This window comes from Elgaria multicarinata, chromosome 5 (assembly GCF_023053635.1).
Source record: "Elgaria multicarinata webbii isolate HBS135686 ecotype San Diego chromosome 5, rElgMul1.1.pri, whole genome shotgun sequence".
NCBI lineage: Eukaryota > Metazoa > Chordata > Lepidosauria > Squamata > Anguidae > Elgaria > Elgaria multicarinata.
This window is the reverse complement of record NC_086175.1, coordinates 79,576,434-79,598,190: the sequence shown is the minus strand read 5'-3', so window position 1 is coordinate 79,598,190 and position 21,757 is coordinate 79,576,434. Positions and strand designations below refer to the sequence as shown.

General features: G+C 38.7%; 1 protein-coding gene across 3 annotated transcripts in view; it reads left to right on the top strand.

The window, feature by feature from the left end:
• Nucleotides 1-21,757, top strand: part of NCAM2 (neural cell adhesion molecule 2) — a 299,824-nt gene that overhangs the window by 181,113 nt on the left and 96,954 nt on the right. For all 3 annotated transcript variants that reach the window (XM_063126744.1, XM_063126746.1, XM_063126745.1), the window contains 3 exons: nt 414-531; nt 3,391-3,551; nt 4,711-4,856. In XM_063126744.1, coding sequence (XP_062982814.1) covers nt 414-531; nt 3,391-3,551; nt 4,711-4,856 — 425 coding nt within the window. The remainder of the gene's footprint in view (nt 1-413; nt 532-3,390; nt 3,552-4,710; nt 4,857-21,757) is intronic.

Here is a 21,757-nt window from a genome sequence, read left to right as displayed (position 1 = left end):
AATAATGTAAAATAACAAAACTGTGAATTGCAACTTCTCTCCACAGAAGTGAAATTGTTTTGAAAATAACTTTAAAACATGCAATAAAAGAAACAAATAGAAGTCTGAAACCAGAACTATAAGCTGTTAATTGGGTTCATTCTTGATGTCAGTAAAATAAAATATTACCATTAAATGTTTTCAGGAAGGTAAAGAATTTTTGCTTTAACACTTCAACTGCATCATTATTATTTTTTCAGGATGGTAAAGAAATTTGTTCTAACACTTCAGTTCTATCCACCCTCCCCACCATCTTTGGCTTTATGTTGTATTTTCAAATGAAATTGTTGTAGAGGGATTGTTTTATATAGCAAGAGAAACCAGTGAGTATTCTGTTACCTAACCTCACATGTATTTTTTCACATTTTGTCCAGTTCCTCCAGCTATTACATTGCTCCAGAAGTCCTTTAATGCTACAGCAGATCGGGGAGAGGCAATTACTTTATTCTGTAGAGCCACTGGTTCTCCTGAACCTGAAATCAACTGGTATAGGTAAGTTCAAATATGTTCATCAGAGTATTTAATTGCAATGAGCATGAGTATTATTAAATCGTGAGATAAAAATTAATTTTTGAGTTTAAATGGAATATAAAATAAAATGGAAGGAACATGAATTTTTCTTTCTGGCCTGTCTGATTTTATTCTGGATGGACATGTTTCTAAATATCTTACAGAATCAGGCTCTCTGCTATCTGAAACCATCTAAATTAACACATGAGAGTGACTGAATGCTATAAATAAAAGAAAGGTACCAAACATAAAATGTTAGTCATTTTGTTTATATCTGAGCTCCACTGACATAGTGGCTAGTATGTCAGGTTTAGGCTGGGAATAGATGTGAGTTCAGATTTTCCCATGAAGTGCAGAACAAAGTGGGTCCCCCTCAGAGGTTATTCCAAATGCATTCCTAGAGACTCTCAATTTTCTCAAGAGACATGAGATGATAACAAGTTATATGGTATTTTTTATATTTATTATATTTATATCCTGCCTTTTTCCCTCCAAGTTACCCAGAGCGGTGTTACATAATCCTCCTCCTCTCTGTTTTATCCTCACGACAAAAACCCTGTGAGGTAGGTTAGGCTGAGAGCCTGTGGCTGGCCCAAAGTCAGTGAGCTTCCATGCCCGAGGAGGGACTAAAGTCCAGATCTCCTGACTCCCAGTCCAACATGCTTATCACTATATCACATTAGCTCTCAATTTAAAGTTAAAGATTATCAAAATTTGAATTCTTCTATCAGTACATTTTGTTCAGATTGCATTACACAAAAGGAAACTTGAAATTATCCAAAATTGTCTTCTACAATTTTGAACATTAGAAGTTGGACCCAGATGGTAGTTATGTTGCATTAAAAAGTAGTTATTGAAAATGAAAACACCTTACTCCCGCACCTGGTAAAGGCTGGGGGTGGGGAGGCTGTTGCGGGTGGGGGTGGCGAGACGAGGCATGAAGGCACGCCATTGGTGGCCTCCTCGTGGTGCCATCAAGGAGGGGAGGGGAATTGGAACCTACTTATGAGATTGCACCCCTCCACTTCTCTTCTTCGAAGCACGACTCCCTCCCCGTAGGCAGTGTGGGCTTGCTGGTTGTCACCCCTTTTGCAGATCTATCAATAAATGTGGCCCTGTTTAAATCCCAATTTTGTGTTTTTCCTCATTAGTTCCCACACTCCACATTCCCGCAACCAGGGTTGCTGTTCTCACAAGGAAAACTATTTTACCAAACATTATAGTTATATATTAAAAGTACATATTATAAAATCTATAATCGGTTCGTATACCAGTACATACATTTTAAAGAAGAAATAAGTAATTCCAGTTTTAACTCTTGCCCGAAGCATTCACAGCAACAGTTTCAGTGCTGAAAATTATTGAAGAGTTGTGCACACCATTCCTATATTATAGGCCTCAGCAGAAGCTCCCATATTGAGAGTTAGTGGGTTACTGGATGAAATGTTTTTCTTCGTATCGCAGCATTTGACATCTGACCCTATAAATCCAACCATTTCTGCATACAGATTCCATTTCTGAATAAAAGCAAATGGTTTAGCAAATTTAATGAAGCTGCTATCTTTAGGGGAAATTACCGTTGATAAAAGAAGTCTTCCTGATGCCTTTTAAAAAATAATTTCTGAAGTTTATTTTTCAAAAAATGTACATTATTGCCTTCTTTTATTATGTTTCTTTTCCTTGAATTACTTATATCTCACAGAATGCTCTGCAACTTTTGCTATCAGTGTTCAAATTCTTGCATCCTGATACAAGCAGAATTTCCTATTTCCTCGGGGATTTTTTCCTTGTGTGAGGAGTATGCTTTTTTTCTTGTTTTGCGCTATGCTTCTTGTGTTTGTTTATGAGATAGTATGCAGAATTCAGTTTGTGGGGTATTTTTTCCCCTTCCCATAACTTGGAAAACACAAATTTTGTATTGTATTAACAGGTGATAATTTTCAATAATGAAATAGAAAAGTCACTAATATTGCAGGTTTCTCTTTGTCCTACATCAGGCCAAAAAAAGTTCAGTTTTATTGAAATTGTAATCCTTTTGTTAGTATGCATGTTGAGGCAAATAGGAGAGAAGCTGCTATCCCAGACCCTCAAAATGCTTCCTTTGTTGGGAACAGAATACCTTTGTCATCAGTTTCTGGACCTTGTAGTTAAATTGTCCACAGTCGGGCCGGTGTCAGAATATTTGGCACCCTATGGAAGATGAGCTACTTACAACCCCCCCCCCAAATTGTCAACTTCGATTCAGCTGTTCAAGAAGAGTTTCTGAACTATTATATTTTGCTTTTATTATGTTTTCTTAAAACAGCTAATTTGTTTAAAACTGACCCTTAAAGGTCAGTATTGTGCCCCTCTGAGGTCTGCGTCCTAGGTGGCTGCCTAGTTGGCCTAATAGTAGTGCCGGCCCTGTACCAGTTGAGGCAATCTTGGGTTACAGAATGATTATAAGTAGTAGGTTCAGTAGCCCTGGAGCATATATTCAAACCTTCCTGCCTCACCCTGGCATTCAATAAGTATATTGGAATGCCTGATAAGTTAAATTTGATTTGTTTGAAACTAATCATACATTGATGTCATCATATTCCATATTAATATGTGTAGTCTATTCTGATCAGGTATGCAAGTATGCAAATTACAGACTATAATTTTTTTTTAAAAAAATAGCATAGTTATAATTGATCATTTGCTAGTGAGCTATGATTTTGTATACTTGTTTTGTCAGTAGTCTATTCTGTGGTAGTAATAATATTTAAGTGCTTGGCACTTCCAGATCAGAGGGTGGAGGATGACCTTTCAGATGAGAAAAAATATGCGTTGTGATTATAAATCCTATTTATCCTTTAGGAAAGGAAAACGTATTGAAGAAAATGAAAAATATGCATTAAGAGGAAGCAATACAGAATTGACCATTAGAGACATAAAAAATATTGATGCTGGTCCTTATATTTGTGAAGCAAGAAATAAAGCAGGAAAAGTGACAAATCAGACATTCCTGCAAGTTTTTGGTAAGGGTGGTTTTATATCTCTCTCTCTTTCTTCCTATTTATATACCACTCCATATCTAAAATAGATTCTGGAGCTGTGAACATAGGAATAAAACATTAACAAAAAATAAAAAGAGTAAAACAGCATTTCCCCCCAATTTAAAACTATATACCAATGAAAACAGTGGCTGGTCAGTTGAGGAATGCTTCCTGGAAAAGAGTTGTTTTCAAGAGGTGCAGGAGGCAGTACAGTGTTGGTGCCTGCCTGACCTCCAGGAGCAGGGAGTTCCAAAGAAACGGGGCTACCATACGAAAGTAGGGTGACCATATGAAAAGGAAATTAGGGCTCCTGTAACAGTTGCATAGAAAAGGGAATTTCAGCAGGTGTCGTTTGTATGCATGCAGCGCCTGGTGAAATTCCCTCTTCATCACAACAGTTAAAGCTGCAGGAGCCCTGCCGTCTTTTGTATCTGGTCAAGAGAGCTGAAATTCCCTTTTCTATGCAACTATTAAAGATACAGGAACTCTGTCCTCCTTTTCATATAATCACCCTAAGTAAAGGCTCTTCTCCTAGTGGACTCCAATCTGGCCATAGGTCCATGTGGAACCACCAGGAGTATGCCTTCTAATGACCTCAGTGACCTGGCAAGTTGGTAAGGGAGAAGGCACACTCTCAGTGTACATATAAGAACATAAGAAGTGCCATGTTGGATCAGACCGAGGGTCCATCTAGTCCAGCACTCTGTTCACACAGTGGCCAACCAGCTGTTGACCAGAGAACAACCAAGCAGGACATGGTGCAACAGCATGTTTCAAGTTGGAGAAAGTCAGTTTTGCTGTTTGTTCTGTAACTGAAGCGCAATTGGAGATTGTGTGGATATTTGAGGTATTTCTCAAATTAAAAGTGTACGTACGTACATGACACCAAAGAAAAGAGTTGATTGGACACCCAGGAAAAGAAGCAGCATTGTTGTATTACGTGAATCAGGTCTTTCAACTGATATATAAACATTTGAATTTCGTGAAACAGAACATTTTCTATAAGCATGCAAAGTTGCAAAACATGAACATTTCAAAAAGTGTCTACAATTTTGACCACCACTGTATTGTTTGTGTTGTCATTGTGTTGTTTATACTTGCTCAAATCAAGAATGAATAATATAATTTATATTTCTAACAGTACAGCCTCAAATAATACAGCTTAAAAATGAAACCACCTTTGAAAATGGCCAAGCTACCCTCATATGTGAGGCAGAAGGAGAACCTGTCCCTGAAATTACTTGGAAAAGAGCCATTGATGGAATAACATTCTCTGAAGGTGACAAGGTAAAATAATATATCTTGAATTTCTGCAAGGATCACGATTATACTGAAGAAAGCCTAAATAAGTCTAATTAGTAAAAAAAAAAACCTGGAGGAGAGGCTTAAATATAAATATGAGTTTATGTTGAAAGGTATATTTTGTTTACAAGATACTTATACACAATAGCATGAAAACTTTGGCATTATAGATAAGAAGTAAAATAAAGAGAAATGTAACCATGAAAGTTCCAAAATGAGGGAGTACGTTTGAAGAATGTAACTTTAGACTGCGAATGTATACACACTTACCTGTGGGTAAGTCTCACTGAATTTAATGGTATTTGCTCCTGAATAGATGTGCAGAGGATTGTGCTGTTAACCTCTAGAAATTTTCCTGCTGTAATTTGAGAGCACATTTCTCACCAGCTTTCCTCTTATCTGGAACATCAGAATTTTTTCCCAACGTTCTCTCTTATTTTGGTTCCTGAAGGTGCAATCCAGGAAACCAACTGCAAAGATAAGTACTGCTCTTAAAGTCAGTGGAAGTTATCCATATTAAGTTTGTTTGTGGATGCTAGAGCAGAATTTAATGCAAAAAAACCCTAGTTTTGTAACTATAGTGAATTACCGTTGTCTTTGAGAATATTTGGCATATTGTTTTGGCACATCAGATCCTTGATCCTGGAGCCTTCTGTTATTGGAAGACCAGGGTGATAACATTTCTAAATATAAAGATAATATTACAAGTTCTGATACCACAGAAAGTGGAAAGGAGGTAGTCTGGGGAAAGTCTTTCTGTGTCCATTGTAGAACTCAACCTTCACAACTTCATTAGCATTTCTGTGAAATCCAATCCCAGCTTTTCCTCACCTAGTACTATCCCAACAGCATTATTTTTTCTCCTGCTTGTTCAGCTGCTGTTAACTATTTTTGTACATGTTTTGTTGAAGTTTTTACTTCATTTTATGTGTTTATTGTATTTTATGACTTGTCCTTCATTATGTATGGTCAGTTGACTAATAAATTCTGATTTTTAAAATACTGTAACCTACTTTGAAACCCTACTGGTAAGCTAATCAGGATGGATATAAACACTATCATTCTCTACCCCCTCAATTACACTTTTTTTCAATTGTCTTAACCTTGTGCTACGTTTCAAATATCCCATTATCATTTTTGCTTGTTATGAGCTCTTTGACTCTAAAATACCAAACTCTTAATGCACTACCCTGCCTTGTGCAGATAAGTATTTTTCAAAAAGGGTATGTATAAGATAAAGGTTCTTTGGGGAAGTAACACACACTCATGACATGGCTTTTATATTTTATATCTCTTATTCAGTCATGAGGCCTAGGGCCCTGTAAGGAGGATAACCATAAATGCAATAGTTCATTACATTTTGTACACCATTAAGAACCATTAAGGCTGCATTTATTTACCTGTAAATAAATCCCATTGAACTCAATGTTCTTGTATAGGATTACACTTAATTGTTCTGCATAGGAAAAGAGTAGGAATATTGACCTTCCTGTTAATGGAAAAATCTGTCAGTTTCAGGTTCTTCTATCTTCAATTTTTAAAAATGTCAAGTTCTTTCCATGCATTTTTTTGGTGAATTCTTATTAAAATTGAACTGAAACTAAAATTTCCCCCATCTGCACCAACCAAATTCAATAGTTATAGCACTGAAGAGGACAACGAGGTTCCTCATGGTCATATAGCTATTAAAGATGAGGAACCTGTCAGAAAAGAGGAGGCAACCTAATTAAGCACTAACATAGCTGAACACACAGTGATTCAAACCAATGTGTAACTCTTAAAATTCAGACTTTTAAGAGTTCCACACTCAGAGCCTTGGGCTGAGGGGGCAAATCTGTCAGTTTTGGTTTCTCCCACATTTGATCTTTTTAAAATATCTAGTTCTTTTTGTCCTGGGCTACGTTTCAAATTCGGATCAATTCCTATCAAAACTGAATTAAAAAGAACTTCTCATGCATCCCTAGATCTTTCATATCCAATCTTGCCTCTGGATGGAAACTATCACCACACATGGTACTGAATGACAGCAAATAAGGCTTGCCATACACAATGCAGCTTGGTGTGCAGTCTCACTGCTAGTGCCGCTCCTGGTGCCTTCAAAGTCAGGTGCTCCAGCCACCACTGTGGATCTACCTTCTCATATAATTTATTCTTTTTAGCAACTGACCACATTTACCTTATATGTGCTGGTGTAATTGGAGAAGATGTTTGAACTTCTGCTCTCCCAAGAAGAATGGTTTGCAGCAAGTGGTGATTATTTAGAACTGGTGTTTGTAGCTGTTCTGCATCAGAATTGGAACATGGAAGTAGCTGCACTCCTGATTGTTCGGACTATTCAGTCTTATGGATGATTAAAACTAAGGTCACTCATGGGCACTCCACTTGCATGAATTCCTGTTTATGCGAGTACTCTACTTGTATGACAAATGTGAAGTCAGAACCACAAATGCAAACTCATGTTCCATGAACTCAAAAGAGTGCAATGTATGGTTTTCCCCTCCCCTTCTGTAAAATATAATCTCAAATGGGTTTCTTAACCCACCCCATGTTATGCCACTCCCATGGCTATAACTGCATAAGACAGGATGACCTTTAGTATTGAGTATTCTTTACTTCCATCACTGCTTATGTTGACCCTTGCACTACAAGAGATATTGTATAGAAATGTACAGTAAAGTTTTTCATAACATGTTGCCCTCCTATTTCTTGTAGGTGGCTCATTCCATCCAGGTGCTTTATTTACTACATCTCTTTTTATTTGCTGTTCTTGGGATTTATCTTCCTTTCTCCCAGCTTTCCTGTTTCTGAGTAAAGATTTTAGTTTACTTCCACTGATAGCAAATACAGTATTCTGGAAGGCATATATGTAATTTAGATGAAGTTTGAGGAGGCAGATGTTGACATCCTTAAAAGATGTCATAGTAATGAGTGGACCAGAGTAACAGAGCGACCAGATTTGAGGAATCTCTATTTGTGTTTCCTTCTCCTATTTTTTAAAGTAACTTTCTGAATAAGATTGAAGTAGCTAATATATCTTTATTCTGAGAGAATTAAGAATTACTTTAAAATGTAATTTTAGTAGTAGAGAGTGTCCTAAGAGACATTGATAAAATGTTATCAGTATGCTCAAATAAATGACCTGGCAAGATTGTTCATCTCAGTTTCAATAGGTTTCTGGGTCTGTACACTATGTAAATAATAGTAAGGTTATGGCTAATATGTCAGATGTGGGGAAATTAATAGCATACAGTGTACCTTAATATATACCACTTGACTCTAATGTACCACTATGTGTTATTCAGGCAATCTATATTCCTCCTTCTCCGCCCCATTAAACTCCATCAGAGATAGATTGTGAAATAAATGATGATACTATAGTGTGTTAAGAAAGAAAGTGTGAGTCCTGCCCTTCTATGTTCCGTGGATTTTCTTTTGTTCATTTCAAGGTGAAATTAATGCAGTTGTTATACAAGAACATCAGTCAAAAGGGGGAAGGGTCTCAACCTAGTAGAATGGAAGATACATGAAGGTGGGAAATGCAATACAATCAATATTGCATGTTTGGCTCGAAAAAGGTCTATGTCCATTTTGATGTCTTGAGTATGAGATATGATTCCAATGGGAAGTGTGCTGGTACAAGTTCCTGACTGCTGTTATTCTCTTAAATTCAGTTCTATTCATAATACATATAATTTATGTTTTGAATTAGACTCTTTTAAATTATTGGCAATGGTAATTTCTGTCATGTTTCTCAGAAAACTCCTGCTTTTGATGGGAGGCAAATGATGAGGCTTGCTAAGTAATCCACAAAGCTTTTATTAAGCAACAAATGTCTCTTCTACCAAGCGAGTCTACCTTCTTGGAAACATTCCCCTAGGCAAAACTATGCAAACTAAACAAGACAATTGTCATCTCAAGAAGAATAGGAAACCACTTCCCAAACGCCCATAAATTCAGGGAGCCTGGTGCAGAGGCAAGTTCTGGCATAATCGAACCAACTTTCTCACGCTTTCCTTCTGCGCCATGCGTTTGAGCTTCTGGCGGACCGTAGCATCAGGTAGCTTGTCGGGATGCTCACCTCCGGAAGAAACTTCACTTCTCACTGAGTGTGTAGGATTTGGCCTTGAGGAAATAAGCTCTGGAGAGGGCTGACTCCCAGCTGGGGAATCACCCATGAGAGCTTCCTCCCCCACTGAAACAGGCTGGCTGGTGTCTGGCGCTGTATCTTCTAGTTCTGAATCTGATTCTGATTGATTACCTGAAACATCTTCTCCCAAGACAGGGGCAGTAGTGTTAGACATGACCATTTCTAAGTGCTTTCACAAAGCTATCACAATGAGTGTCATCACAATGAGAAGACATTAATTAGTAACCAAAATATATTAGCATACCAGTAATTGAGAAAGTTTAGTTCTTGCATGAAAATAATCACATATACTGTATAGTTGGTGTGGTTGGTAATACCAACGTACACATGATTTTCATCTAGGTTTTCACCTAGATGAGGCATGAAATGAATTTAAATATGAGGAATATACTTAGTACATTAAGAGTGCAATTCAGGAGTATTGCCGGTTTTTAAAAGGAGGGCTTCAAGATTGGAGCCCTCCACCTATGCCCTACTGGCAAGAGCTAGGCAGTGCAGGAGAACAGCAGAAGCTTTTGCAACTTCACTACCTTCCTTTAAAAGCATTTTAGCTAGATGAGCCTCTAAGCCCATTTAGCTTGCTTACCTCCTTGGTGTTGTGGAGGAAGAGACCTGTAGCATTCTATGGTGCCCCAGGGCCATAGAATTACTCTGTAAAGAGCATTATCTCTTCAACTGAAATTTGGTTTTGCCTTGTTTGTATTTTGAATAAGCATATACTATTTTATGGTTCTTGCAACTGTGGTCCTTTCTACACCTAAGGGTTATCCCAGGAAAATGGAGGGATCCTCCCTGCCTGCTCCCAGGATCCCCTGCGTGGCATTTGGATGCAAAGGAACGATCCCGGGATGATCCTGGGATATAGGGCTGGTGTAGACATGCCCTATAACAAGGTGATCAGTGGAACTGACCTTTTAAAAATGTTGGCTATTATACGCACAATGTCTGGGTGTAATTGTATCACAAATGTAGTTTCTCATCATCCGGAGGATCTTATGGCTTCCCATCATCTGGTGGTTCTTAGAGTTGTTCTTATGGATATGTTTTCATTTTTCCCAGCTCTGTGAATAATATGTGTTGTGTTAATAGTTCTGCTGATAATTACTTTATGCTTCTTGATTGGATTGCAAATATGTGTATTTCGTAAAAGTTGTGAAGTACTTTGGGGACTCCAGTCAAGTGAAGATACACCTCTGATCTTTAAAACAACACAACACAATGCCAAATTCTGAGACTGGAATGTTATGTAATCTATTTTCAGATACTTCTGGACTGGAGTCTCCAACATTTAGAACATACATATACAGACATTTATTTACAAACCGGACAAATATAAAATTAAAGCCATAACCAAAATAGACTGATGAGAAGTAGCAAAGGGCTTGAAAAACAGAAGTTTAAAGTGAAACTGTTTCTGTGAACAAGGGGAGAAGAGGAGCAAAAGGGGGTGATTCTGAGTTGATCCACCAAGCATTCAAGAATGTCTTTTTCCTGGGTCCTCCTTCTACAGGCTCTTTTTTACATGAGGTTACATGATCACCGTGGTGGAATACAGTGGTTGCTCCTGCTCATTCAGAAGAAGACTTGTGATGGTCTCACTGTATTTTGGTTTTACAGTGAATTGTTTACCATCTTTAGCTGGAATATCCAATGGGAAATGTAAATTAAGAGCAACTATTCAGTTTTCTTTTACCACCAAAGCTGAGCGTATTTTTCCATTCTAGATAATTATTGGTTCTATTTTTTAAAAAATTAGAAGTTGCTTTCCCCCCTCTGATTTTTAGTCTATTTTGAGCTGATTGATGACAAAAATTTAAAGCATCTTTTATCTTCATTATTTTCCTTTTTTTTTTTTTTTTTTACCTTCCTGCAATTACAGGCACACCAATGCCGGCTCTTTCAAGAACAGAAGAAGTAGTATTGGTTTTGGTATGTACAATGCCCTGTGTCACCTCTTTATATAACCAACAAAAATGTTGCATGAAAACACCAGCATAAAGCAGTGATTAATCATGTCTCATATTGCTACCATTTCTTAAATTATGTCTGATGTTCTCAATAATTTATTTATTGTACCTGTATGTAATGATAATTATCAGGTAATTTTCAGTACATACAAAGTGACATTTCCACTTTGAAATCTTTAAAATTAGCTGCTATGTCTACAGATGGACAGAAAGCCAAAGCAACAAAATATCTTTACTTCAGGATTAGTTTTTGTGTACTAAATATTGAACAACTCTTAAATGGGTTACAACAAATAATTTCTTCCCCTGAGGGGTGGAAAACTTATCAACCCATTAAGGAAATTGTAGCATGTTGCAATGATTAGTACCTGTGTGAAACTGAAAATGAACTGCACTTGTAGAGTCCATTCAAGGTCTTCCATTAAAAAAAAAAAACCCACACACACATCAAGTGCAAGACTCGGGTGTAACATGACTGAATCAGTGGACAATAAGGAATATACACATGGCAATACTCTGGAATTTTCTGCTGTTTCCAACAGGTGCATGGATAGAGTACATTTACCTGAAGAATGTGGGGAATGTTTTGAATGTTGCATCCATAACCCAGAAGGGAGCTTCCATCAGCTTCTCCACATTGGTGGCTGTTGTGAATAACAGCCCTTGCTCATCAAAGGTAGCTTTTCAGCCTAGGAAATCTTGGCCATCTGTTTCACCTCCTGGAATTTTCATAATACCTTTGATACAGATAGCACTTTTTGTCTACACTGCTTTTCTGCTGCTTGAAGAACTAGCTTACTGCTAGAGTTGATCTGCTTTATGTCTGACATTGAAGCCTGACTGACTTGCAAGTGTCTGTACTGATTTATTTATCTCTCCTGTGGATGCTAGTTCGTCAGCACTACATCATGCAATACATTTCTTGACAAATGGATATATTTCATGGACTTCAAAGACAATGGTGTTTAATCAGGAGTCTGGATCCTTTTGAAATTCACTGAGACATGGTCCTGAAAGCACGAGTAGACCATGAACTTGACTTCCACAGCTAGCTACCTTTTGCTGCTGAAATAAACAGCAACTGAAATAAATAGTAGCAGTGAAGAACTAAGTATACAGTTGAGGCACCATCTTGCTTTGGCTCTCCTACCATCTATGCTTATGGCAATTGTTTAGCTGTCAGTTCTTTGATTACTGTTAATAAAAAATTGCCTTTTTGTGCGGGACATGTTGTCAAGAAAACAATACTGTAGTATATATCATACATTTGAGAAATGGCAGTATTATACATCCTGGAGCTTTGTTTCCTGTCATTATAGCTGGTGACACATGGCATTCTTTAGATCTAAACCAAGTGAACATATTAAGAACAGTGCAATGCATTTGAAACTGCATCATGGCTATGAACAGTTATCCCAGTGTAGGACCTCATTACATGCAGGCGACCGACGAAAACAAGAAGCCATACTCCTATACCGAAATGGGGCCACTTTTTCTCACATCAGTGTCAGAGAGTTCTGATTAACAAACTCCAAGCTGATTTCTGACTATCCCACAGTATCTTTCTTCTCATGGAAGTATTTGTGTTATTCATCAACACCACTGTGCTCTTCAGAATCAATGAAATGTATTGTGGAAACACTAACAAATTGCAACAGGCAGGCATTTTTTAATGCACAAACCTGTAAGGGAAGTAGGAGCTGAGAACAACAGGGGGAAATCAGGTAATTAAATTTAAAGTTCCTTAAACAGTATTATTGCAACCACAAAGATTTCATCAGGAGTACTTGGTTCTGCAGTCATAAAGACTAAATTACCAAGGACTGGACCAAGAATCTGCATTGCATGAATGGAAAAGTTCCATTCATGGAAGGTGTCTGCCTGATTTTTGGAGATCTCTCATACCATAGATCAGTCCTTGCAGCAGGGTCCTTCATGCTGTGCATAGCATTTTCAGGGAAGTAGAGCTGGTACTGTCGGGGAGGACAGGGTGGAGAAGTCTGCTTCTGCTTGCTCAGGTGTGCACGCCTAAATCTGAATCCAACTCAGTTGTTGGATGTAAGAATGGAATCTGACTTTGCTTGGTATTGAATATCATTTTTTACTTTAAATCCTATAGGCCATTAATTCTGGTCTTAACTATATAATGAATAACACTTTTTTATTACAACCCATTTTTATCAGCTGCAGTGGCAACACCAAGCTCTTGGGATTGGTTAAAAGGAACCCAGTAAAAACCTAACACTGATACGCTCACTTAGGTGCTGGGATCTGATCAGAAGCTGCTCCACAGTTTCTGATTTCGCCCTGTGTAAAGGAGGGGTGGGCAGAAAGCAGATCTCCGGATCTCACTTTGCAGCATTCCTGACCATTGGCCATACTGGGAGGGGATTATGCGAGTTGAAGTCCAAAACATCTGGAGATCTTCTTCCTGTCCACCCTTAGTGTAAAGGATGTGTGCATTTTTAACAAGGAAACGTGTAGAGGGCAGAGCAATAATGAGCTTAGAGCTTTTCAAAGCTGCCACAGATTTTAATGCCCCAGATTTGGTTGGACATTTGGCAGTAAATGTGTGAGGTGGTTTTATGGCAAGTGATGCAGAGCTGCCTGACTGTGCTGCAGTTACTATGCATATAATGTTGTTTTAGTGCCTCTTCTACGCACCATCTGGGTTCGTTTTCTTTAACTCATTAAAAAAGCAATTTCATGTGTGTCTACTCAGATGTAAGCCTCACTGGAGAAGTGGCTAGGCAGAGATTTTTCTCTCTTTCTCATAATACTACAACCTGGAGTCATCCCATGAAGCTGATTTGTGGTAGATTTGGGGCATAGAAAAGGAAGTACTTCTTCACACAGTGCATATCTAAACTATGGAATTCCCTTCAACAAAATGGCTTTAAAAGAGGATTAGACAGATTCCTAGAGGATAATGGCTATTAATCCTGGTGGCTGTATACTACTTCCAGTATAAGAGGCAGTATGACTATGTACACCAGTTGCTGGAGAACACACATGTTTCTTGCTTGTGGGTTTCCCACATGTAGAGACATCCATCGCTGTGAAATCTGGCTCTTTGGGGGTGAGATGGACTCCTGCTGAGCACCCGATTCAGCTCGCATTTCCAGGCCAAGCATTTCCTGAAATCCAGGAACTTTTCTGTTTTAAAAAACTTGTGTAAAAAGAAATTGCTTATGCAATTTGCTGCCCCAATTTGTGCAAATTGAGCAAATTATGATCAATAATTGTTTAGGTAATGCAAATTGCAACTGCAGTTTGTGAGAATTTCTTTTTATGCAAATAAACACACACACACACACACGGAAAATCCATGAGCTGACCTGAGTCAATGCAGATTGAGATGGGGGAGGTCATGGGGAAATGAGCTGAAGTCCAGGGGGCCGAGCTGAGGAAAGCCTGGCAAGTTCCACCCCCTGGACAGATTCCTCTGACATCCCTACGCACAGGCAACTGGTTGGTTACTGTGTGAATAGAATGCTGGACTAAACAGGCCTTTGGTCTGATCCAGCATAGTTCTTATCTTCATATGTTCTTACTGGGTTTAATGGGGAATGTGTGGCCATCCAAATGTTGGATTGCAAATTCCATCATGCCCCACTATTAGCTATGCTGGCTAATTGGAGTTAGTGCAACAATATCTTAAGGGCCACACATTCCTCATACTTGCTGTGTAGGATTGGACGCTCATTAAAATAAGACTAACAGTTTAAATGTTAGCATGTTTTAAAAGATCAGACTTTACTTTTCGTTTTTCCCCATTTTAATTTATTACATTTTTATACCGCTCCATAGCCAAAGCTTTCTAGGCAGTTTAAAACAACTGAAAGGCATTAAAAACACAGTATACAAAATGTGAAAAGAAAAGCATTTTCATAAAACCATATGTGTGTGTGTGTGTGTGTGTGTGTGTGTGTGTGTGTGTGTGTGTGTGTGAAACCATCAGCCAAGATGATCCAAAAATTAATTTAAGGTCATTGTATGCTGCCAATGAAGGCAATTTTAACTAGCTAGCAATGTTGGCGCAAGGTGCACCTTGTCAAAGAGATCATCCGGTAACTCATGGCATTCAGATGTATTTATTTATTTGATTTGTGCCCTGCCTTTCTACCCCAAAATGACACTTGAGGTGGTTTATTAAATATATTTTCTGTTTCTGACTAAGATTTATTCAAGTGGATTGAATCTCCTTAAATAGTTGAACTTTCAGATTCTCAGCAAATAGGGTCCTGATCCTACTGTAATTGGTTCTAAAACAATTATAGAACAGGACTTTAGAAAAATGTTTGTTGGGAATATATCACAGGTACATTCCATATAACGAATATATGAAATTGTACTTTGGATTGTAAAATAATTGACTTAAATACAAAACACAGGTGTGTGGGTTGTTGTTTTTTTAAAAAACTTGGCTTTCTTGAAAGACTTGTTTCTTATTGAGTGAAAAAATATAAGAAGTATTTTATCTTACTCATATTTAAGATTTATTTCTAGCTGAAAGTTACCTTTGAATTTAAAAGCAATGGGTTGCATCCATCCAACACTTGTCGTTCTGCTGATTGAAGCAATTCCATTAGTGGAACCTGGATTGGGAAATGCCCTCACCCAGGCTTTTGTGTCCCCCTCCCCTTAGAAAACAGCTCCAGATGGGAAGCCCTCTGAAAGAGATTTCTGAGTGGCACCAAGGGCTGGAGGGGAAGAAGAGAGAGGGATTGCCCCATTGCACCAGTGGACTCCTGCTAGCACGGCATTGGATTTAATCGCCAGCTCTTTCAATCTACAAGCCCTGAAAAGGGACTAAACCTACTATTAATAATGAATATTGGCAGGTTTTTGAATGTAACTCACACCCTTTGTTGAAATGAAATGAAATTGTCAACTGCATTAGAGGTGCTTCGGGGTGGGGGTGGGGGAGCTTTAGGATTGTGGAGTCAGATGTGGTTAAGTGACTTTGAACCAGAAAATATATATATCAGATTATTAAGAATAGGATTTGAAATTCCTTTGCAGTTTTAGATAGAAGAGAAATTTTCAGAACTTCCCCATCCTTTATCTATTCACAATATAAAAATCTATGTAATTAAATTGGACAGCTTTCACTAAGATTTTAGTCTGATCTCATCAGGAATGAATGAGTGACAGCTAACACAATTAATACTGTACTGTAAAGATGTATTTCTCTCTCTCTCCTGTCTACCTATATCTAGCTAGCTAGCTTAATTTAGCACTTTCGATGGGAAAGAATGGTTTGTTTCTACTAGCAGTGGCTGCAAACTACGCTCATGTGCTATTTTCTGTTAGATTTTCAGTGTAAAACTATACATGGCTACTCCAAAGTAATTTCCCTTCAGTTCAACTAGTTCAATTACTCCTGGGTAGGTGACTATAGCATTGCAGCCTTTGTGAAAGGCACTAGAAGCTATAGCTGCCAGTTGTGTATCCATCAGCAGTGAATCCTAAAGCACTCCAAACTGCAAAACTAATATTGAATTGGCAGGGAAACCCTATTCAGAACTGGTTGAATATCACTACTGTAGTTCAGTAAACATGGTCCTATAAAATAGATCTGCTAGTCATACATACTAGTTTATTTCAGTTAATAGGTGGTTGTTTTCTTGTCTGAACGTCAAATTACCAGTATGAGTTTTGACACTTTCATCCTTGGATGTCAAGGATTTTTATTGTTTTTCCTTTCTTTTACTTTCTGACCTTTGGTAGTATACTAAGCCCTATTTAGATGCTTAATATCACATATTTAGCATCACATGAAGCAGGCCCAAAAGGGAAGTGCAGCCCCACTCTCCCATTCCATGCAGGGTCAATCAAATAAAACAGAATGCCCAAACAGGGTCTAATGTTTCAGTAAAACATGGCTTCCATGTAGGGCTTTCTCCATTCCATAATAATGAACCTTTTTCCTGCTTTTATTCTGCCACCAAAGCCAGAAATATACTAGCTACCCAGAGATACTGCCGTTGTAGGATGATCTATAAATATATGTTATCACTTCTAGCTTGCTAATTTCATTCTCTCCTTCTGTGACATTTTATTTTCACTTTTTTTTTTTACCATGAAGGCATTATTAATGTGGAAAATACCATTTCAGTTATAGTAAAGTGTCTTCTGATTATCCTAATACATTTTTTAAAATAAATACCGTTTTTTGTTTTTGTTTTCATTACTTTTTACCGACGTGCTCATTTCTATTAGCAGAATTTAGGAAAGCAAATACTGTGAAACATTTAAATGCAATGCAAGAACAAAGTGTAAGGTGTCCCAAAAATGATTTCATGACTCTTAATTTTATATTTTGCTAATCTGTTGGAACAAAATATCATCTGCTACAATGAAATTTCAAAAAATGAGTGACATGTTTAGAAACTGTACATATCTAATTCTGTGTGTTCATATATTATATCAAATCTATGATGTAATTATGTTTGTAATTGATTTATTAAACATATATATCCTGCCCTTTTGCTGCAAAAGCAAAACATTACAACATTTAAGTAGTACAATTTGATTAAAAAGCCCAATATAAAACAACCAAGACAGGATAAGCAGTTTAAACCAAAACACAAATGTTATCTGTCATGTTCAACAAAAACCAGATAAAGTAATTCAGTCATCAACATCCGCAAGAAGAAGAAAAAACAGGGAAAGAGGGGACTAACCATATTTCATGGACAAAGAGTGCAGCTACTCAGAAGAACCTCTTTCTCATTGCACTCAACTATGCTTCCATCCTAGATGTGACACAGAAGATGGTATTCTCCTTCTCATTTTAGGGAATAGAAAGATATGATATGGAAGGAAGTGGTCCCTAACATATTCTAGACCTAAGCCATTTAGGGCTTTAAAGATAATTACATTTAAGCTGTGCCTGGGAGCTAATTGTCAACTGGTGCAGCTATTGCAGGATTGGTACAACATCTTTAATGGGGAAGCACTCACAAACATCCTTGCGGCTGCATTGCGGATCAACTGAAGTTTCAGAAAACTTCCATTGTAGTCCCATGAAGAATATAATAATCCAACCTGTATTATTACCATGGCTAGGTCTGATTTTTTGGGGTATGGACACAGCTGCCACACCAGTCTCAGCTGGCTAAATGCACTCCTTGACAACCTGAGTTGAGGAGCACCCCCAGACTGCGAAGCTGCTTCTTCAAGGTGAATACGACCCTATCTAAAAGAGACCGAATCGTGTTAGAGGCCATCTCCTTCCTTATCAGGAGCACTTTTGCCTCATCTGGATTAAGCCTCAATTTCTTAACCCTTATCCAGTCCATTACCACCTCCAGGTACTGATTCAAAAAGTCAACATCTTCCTGTTGTGTGTCATCTGCATATTGGTTGCAAATTCAAAGATTATCTCCCGTGTTTAAATAACACGGGTGGCTAACCATAACCCCTGGTTGCCAAATAGCAGTATCTCAACACCACCTTCTGGTACCTCCCAAGCCCAGCCCTGTCAGGTGGTGTAGAAGGATACCATAGTTATTAGCATTGGACACTGCTAAGGACAGAAGTGGTCCTTCTGTCCACTTCTAATTGAAGATCATTTACAAATGTGACCGAAGCTGCTTCTTTCTTAACATCAGTCCTGGAGCTACATTGATATGGTTCTATATAGTCTGTTTCATGCCAGACAGCTGAGATCCTACTACACCTTGCCTAACAAACCTGGCCCAAGTATAGCAAATTTGAGATCAGTTAGTAGTTTTCTACCATGTTGGGGTCCACAGACGTCTTTTTCAACAGACGTCTTACAACAGCTGTCTTGAGGCTAGAGGTAGAGATGCACTAATAAGCAAAGTTTGAACTCATTCCACCTTGATGTTTGTTTCATCTGCTTGTATCAGACTGCAAACTTAGTTTCTTTTTTTCCTTTTCTCATAAAAAATGTGCACATTTTCATGCACATTTTTTGGAAATGTACACATCAATTGTGCACGTTTTTAAATGTATGCATTTTTCTCCCATGGATTAAAACATGTTTGTGTACATTTTTCAAAAGTATGTATTATTTCATGTGCATTTTCCAGATGTATGCATTTTTCGAGCATTTTATTTTGTTCTGCACATTGCATTGCAAGCTCGAAAAAGTACAGACTGCAGCCACAAATTGTGTTCATGTTCCAGGCTGTGTGAGCTGGATACATTTGGTCAAAATCAAACTGATACAAAGTTCTCATACATCCCTAGCTAGATGCAACTACACAGTCTTCTAAATCACATTTTCCACTTTACCAGAATGGGCAAGGATCAAGCATGTGCATCGTTTGTCTCACACTCCCAAGGAACTTGTCCACATCATGCTGTACAAACTGAACAGTTTCCATCACAAGCAGACAAGCAGGTGCCCTAGGATCTGTATGCAAGCATTTTTATCCACAAAGTATCTAGTAAAATGGTCACATTGGGATGCCAAAACCTCATCATTCATTCTCTCCAATCCTGAATTCCCCCCCCCCTCCATCCAAAACAGATGAATTCATCTGGAGTCCCAAGGCTGAGTGCTTAGCTCTTAGAAGTCTGGGGTTGAATTCCTGTGTATTCAAACCCTGTAGTGCTGAACTACGTTGTCACCTCTTTTTTTCTGACAGGCTCCTGGCCTTTAACAGCTATATGGCACTGGCAGACAGATACAACATGCCCCTTGCTGGGAATAGTTATAACTGTTGAATTTAAATGGCACAGTTCATTTTTTAAAATAAGAATTTACCAAAATTAGCACAAGTGGAAATGACAAAATAATCCATCCCTAGTAGTGATCTTTCCATAACACAGGGATGACGTATGCTCCCCCATATCCAGATCAACATCATTCTGTCCAGTGCAACAACCACAGCAATCACCACCACCACAACAAACAGGTTGAAAGTATGTCCTAATATATGAGTAAGGCCAACTGTGTTTGGACAGCCCCACAGTTGCCATGGATACCATGATGTCCTGAGCCTATCTGACAAAGTAGTGTTATGAACGTTGAAGTCCCAAAGCATCACTAGTCTGGGAGACATCAACACAACATCTGAGACCATACCAGTTAGCTTAGGTACATAGAACTGTGAGGTAGTGGAGTACGTGGTAGAGCAGCAGAATCCCTATTGTGTTGTAGCCACTTCAAACCCTAGCCACATCAAGAACAAACACATGAACCTGGAAGATCACAGAATGGTGCACCAGAATGATGGACAAATTCACCCTTTTAAGTCACTTCTTAAAAGTCTGGGCTTGGAACTTGCATATTAGGGATGGGCAAACTTACTGCAGCCTGGGTTGCACATCACTCGCCAGACCCCACCAGCTGCCTGGCCCTGCTCACTATGTGCAGCAAGCCAAACATGGTCTGCGGCCTCCTGCTCTCTTGCTGAGCCACCATTTTGCCTAAAATGATGGGTCTGCCCTTTTCCTAAAGGGCCATTTCTACAAATAGCAGCCATGAAGGGGCCACTTGTGCAAAATTACAGGCAAACCTGAGTCAGGCAAGCACAGGGAACTGCAGACTGGTTTCTGGGGGGCCAAGCCAGTGACATCCCCAATGGGTATTAAACTATGTATTTAGGGTTGTCACCCCTTTTTCAGGCAAGCTCTTTGTCTTAACAGCAATAGGGTGGGGCAGGTACATCATGGTCCTCCTGTGCTGGGAATAGCTGCTGAATCTGGCTTGTGAAGATGGGTGAGAATTTTGTTTCAGTTCACTTTTGATAAGAATTTACTAAACTTCACAATGTTCTTCATATTCAGGAGAGAAAGTGCAGGAGAAAGTGAAACTGACAGATTCACCCATCCCTACTTTCAGCCAGGTTTCTATAATGCATGCTAAGGCAGACAAACTAGAAGGAAGGGAAAGCAGCAATCCGTCATCTTTCCTTCTCCTGTAAGAACTAGTTTGCTTGCCTCCACCATTCTTCCATCTTCTCTCTACCTTTACAGAGGCTGAGGCTGCCCCTGCCCCCCTGCCCCAAATAAATATGTGACATCAACAGAAAATTTGTTCCAACAATTCATACTACAAATGGGTGAATGTGTAACCCCTGAGATTGCTACCCAGTCAAAAAATTAAAACTGATTTCTGTTCTATTCTGGCTGTTTCTGTGAGAAGGGTAGTGGTCTTCTTGCCTCCATCTGGCTCTTGTTCCCCATTTATTTTCCCATTTATTTATTTGACTGTTTCATTTTGTGTATGCATGCTAAATGTGTGATGTATACTTCAGTAAAATGTTTGCCTGCAGCAGAAGAAAGGTTGTTGGTGTGTCAGTGTGCATGCAGAACCATTATAAGCAGTGACAAGGATCCTGGCTTGGGCTGGTGGTGGTGTTGTATTCAAGCCACGGGGACCTGTCACATCCAGCCACAGTACTGGTGAACACTGACAGTAATGACAGCATCACAACAGCGTAAAGGCAAGATAACTGGCAAATATTGAGCTGAGAGCCAGGAGGGAGATCAGGATCTCTTCTAGCTGGCTGGTTCAAGCTGAAACAGAAGAGGAAGAATTGAAATGAAATGAGAAAGTTAGCGTGAGGTGGGCAGAGTATACAGTCCAGATTAATAATATGCCATTCAAGGGGTGTGGTTGGAGGGGGTGGGAAGAGAGAGAAGACTATTCCTCAAGAGTCCTGTGAGTGATTTTGTTTGAAAGAGAGCTGCGTGAGTGTGGCAGGCTAAATGTGCAATTGGTTATTTCTTCTTTTAGTTATTCTCTATAGTCTTGCTCCTGCCCTTGAGTGATTTGTAGATCATTGCCA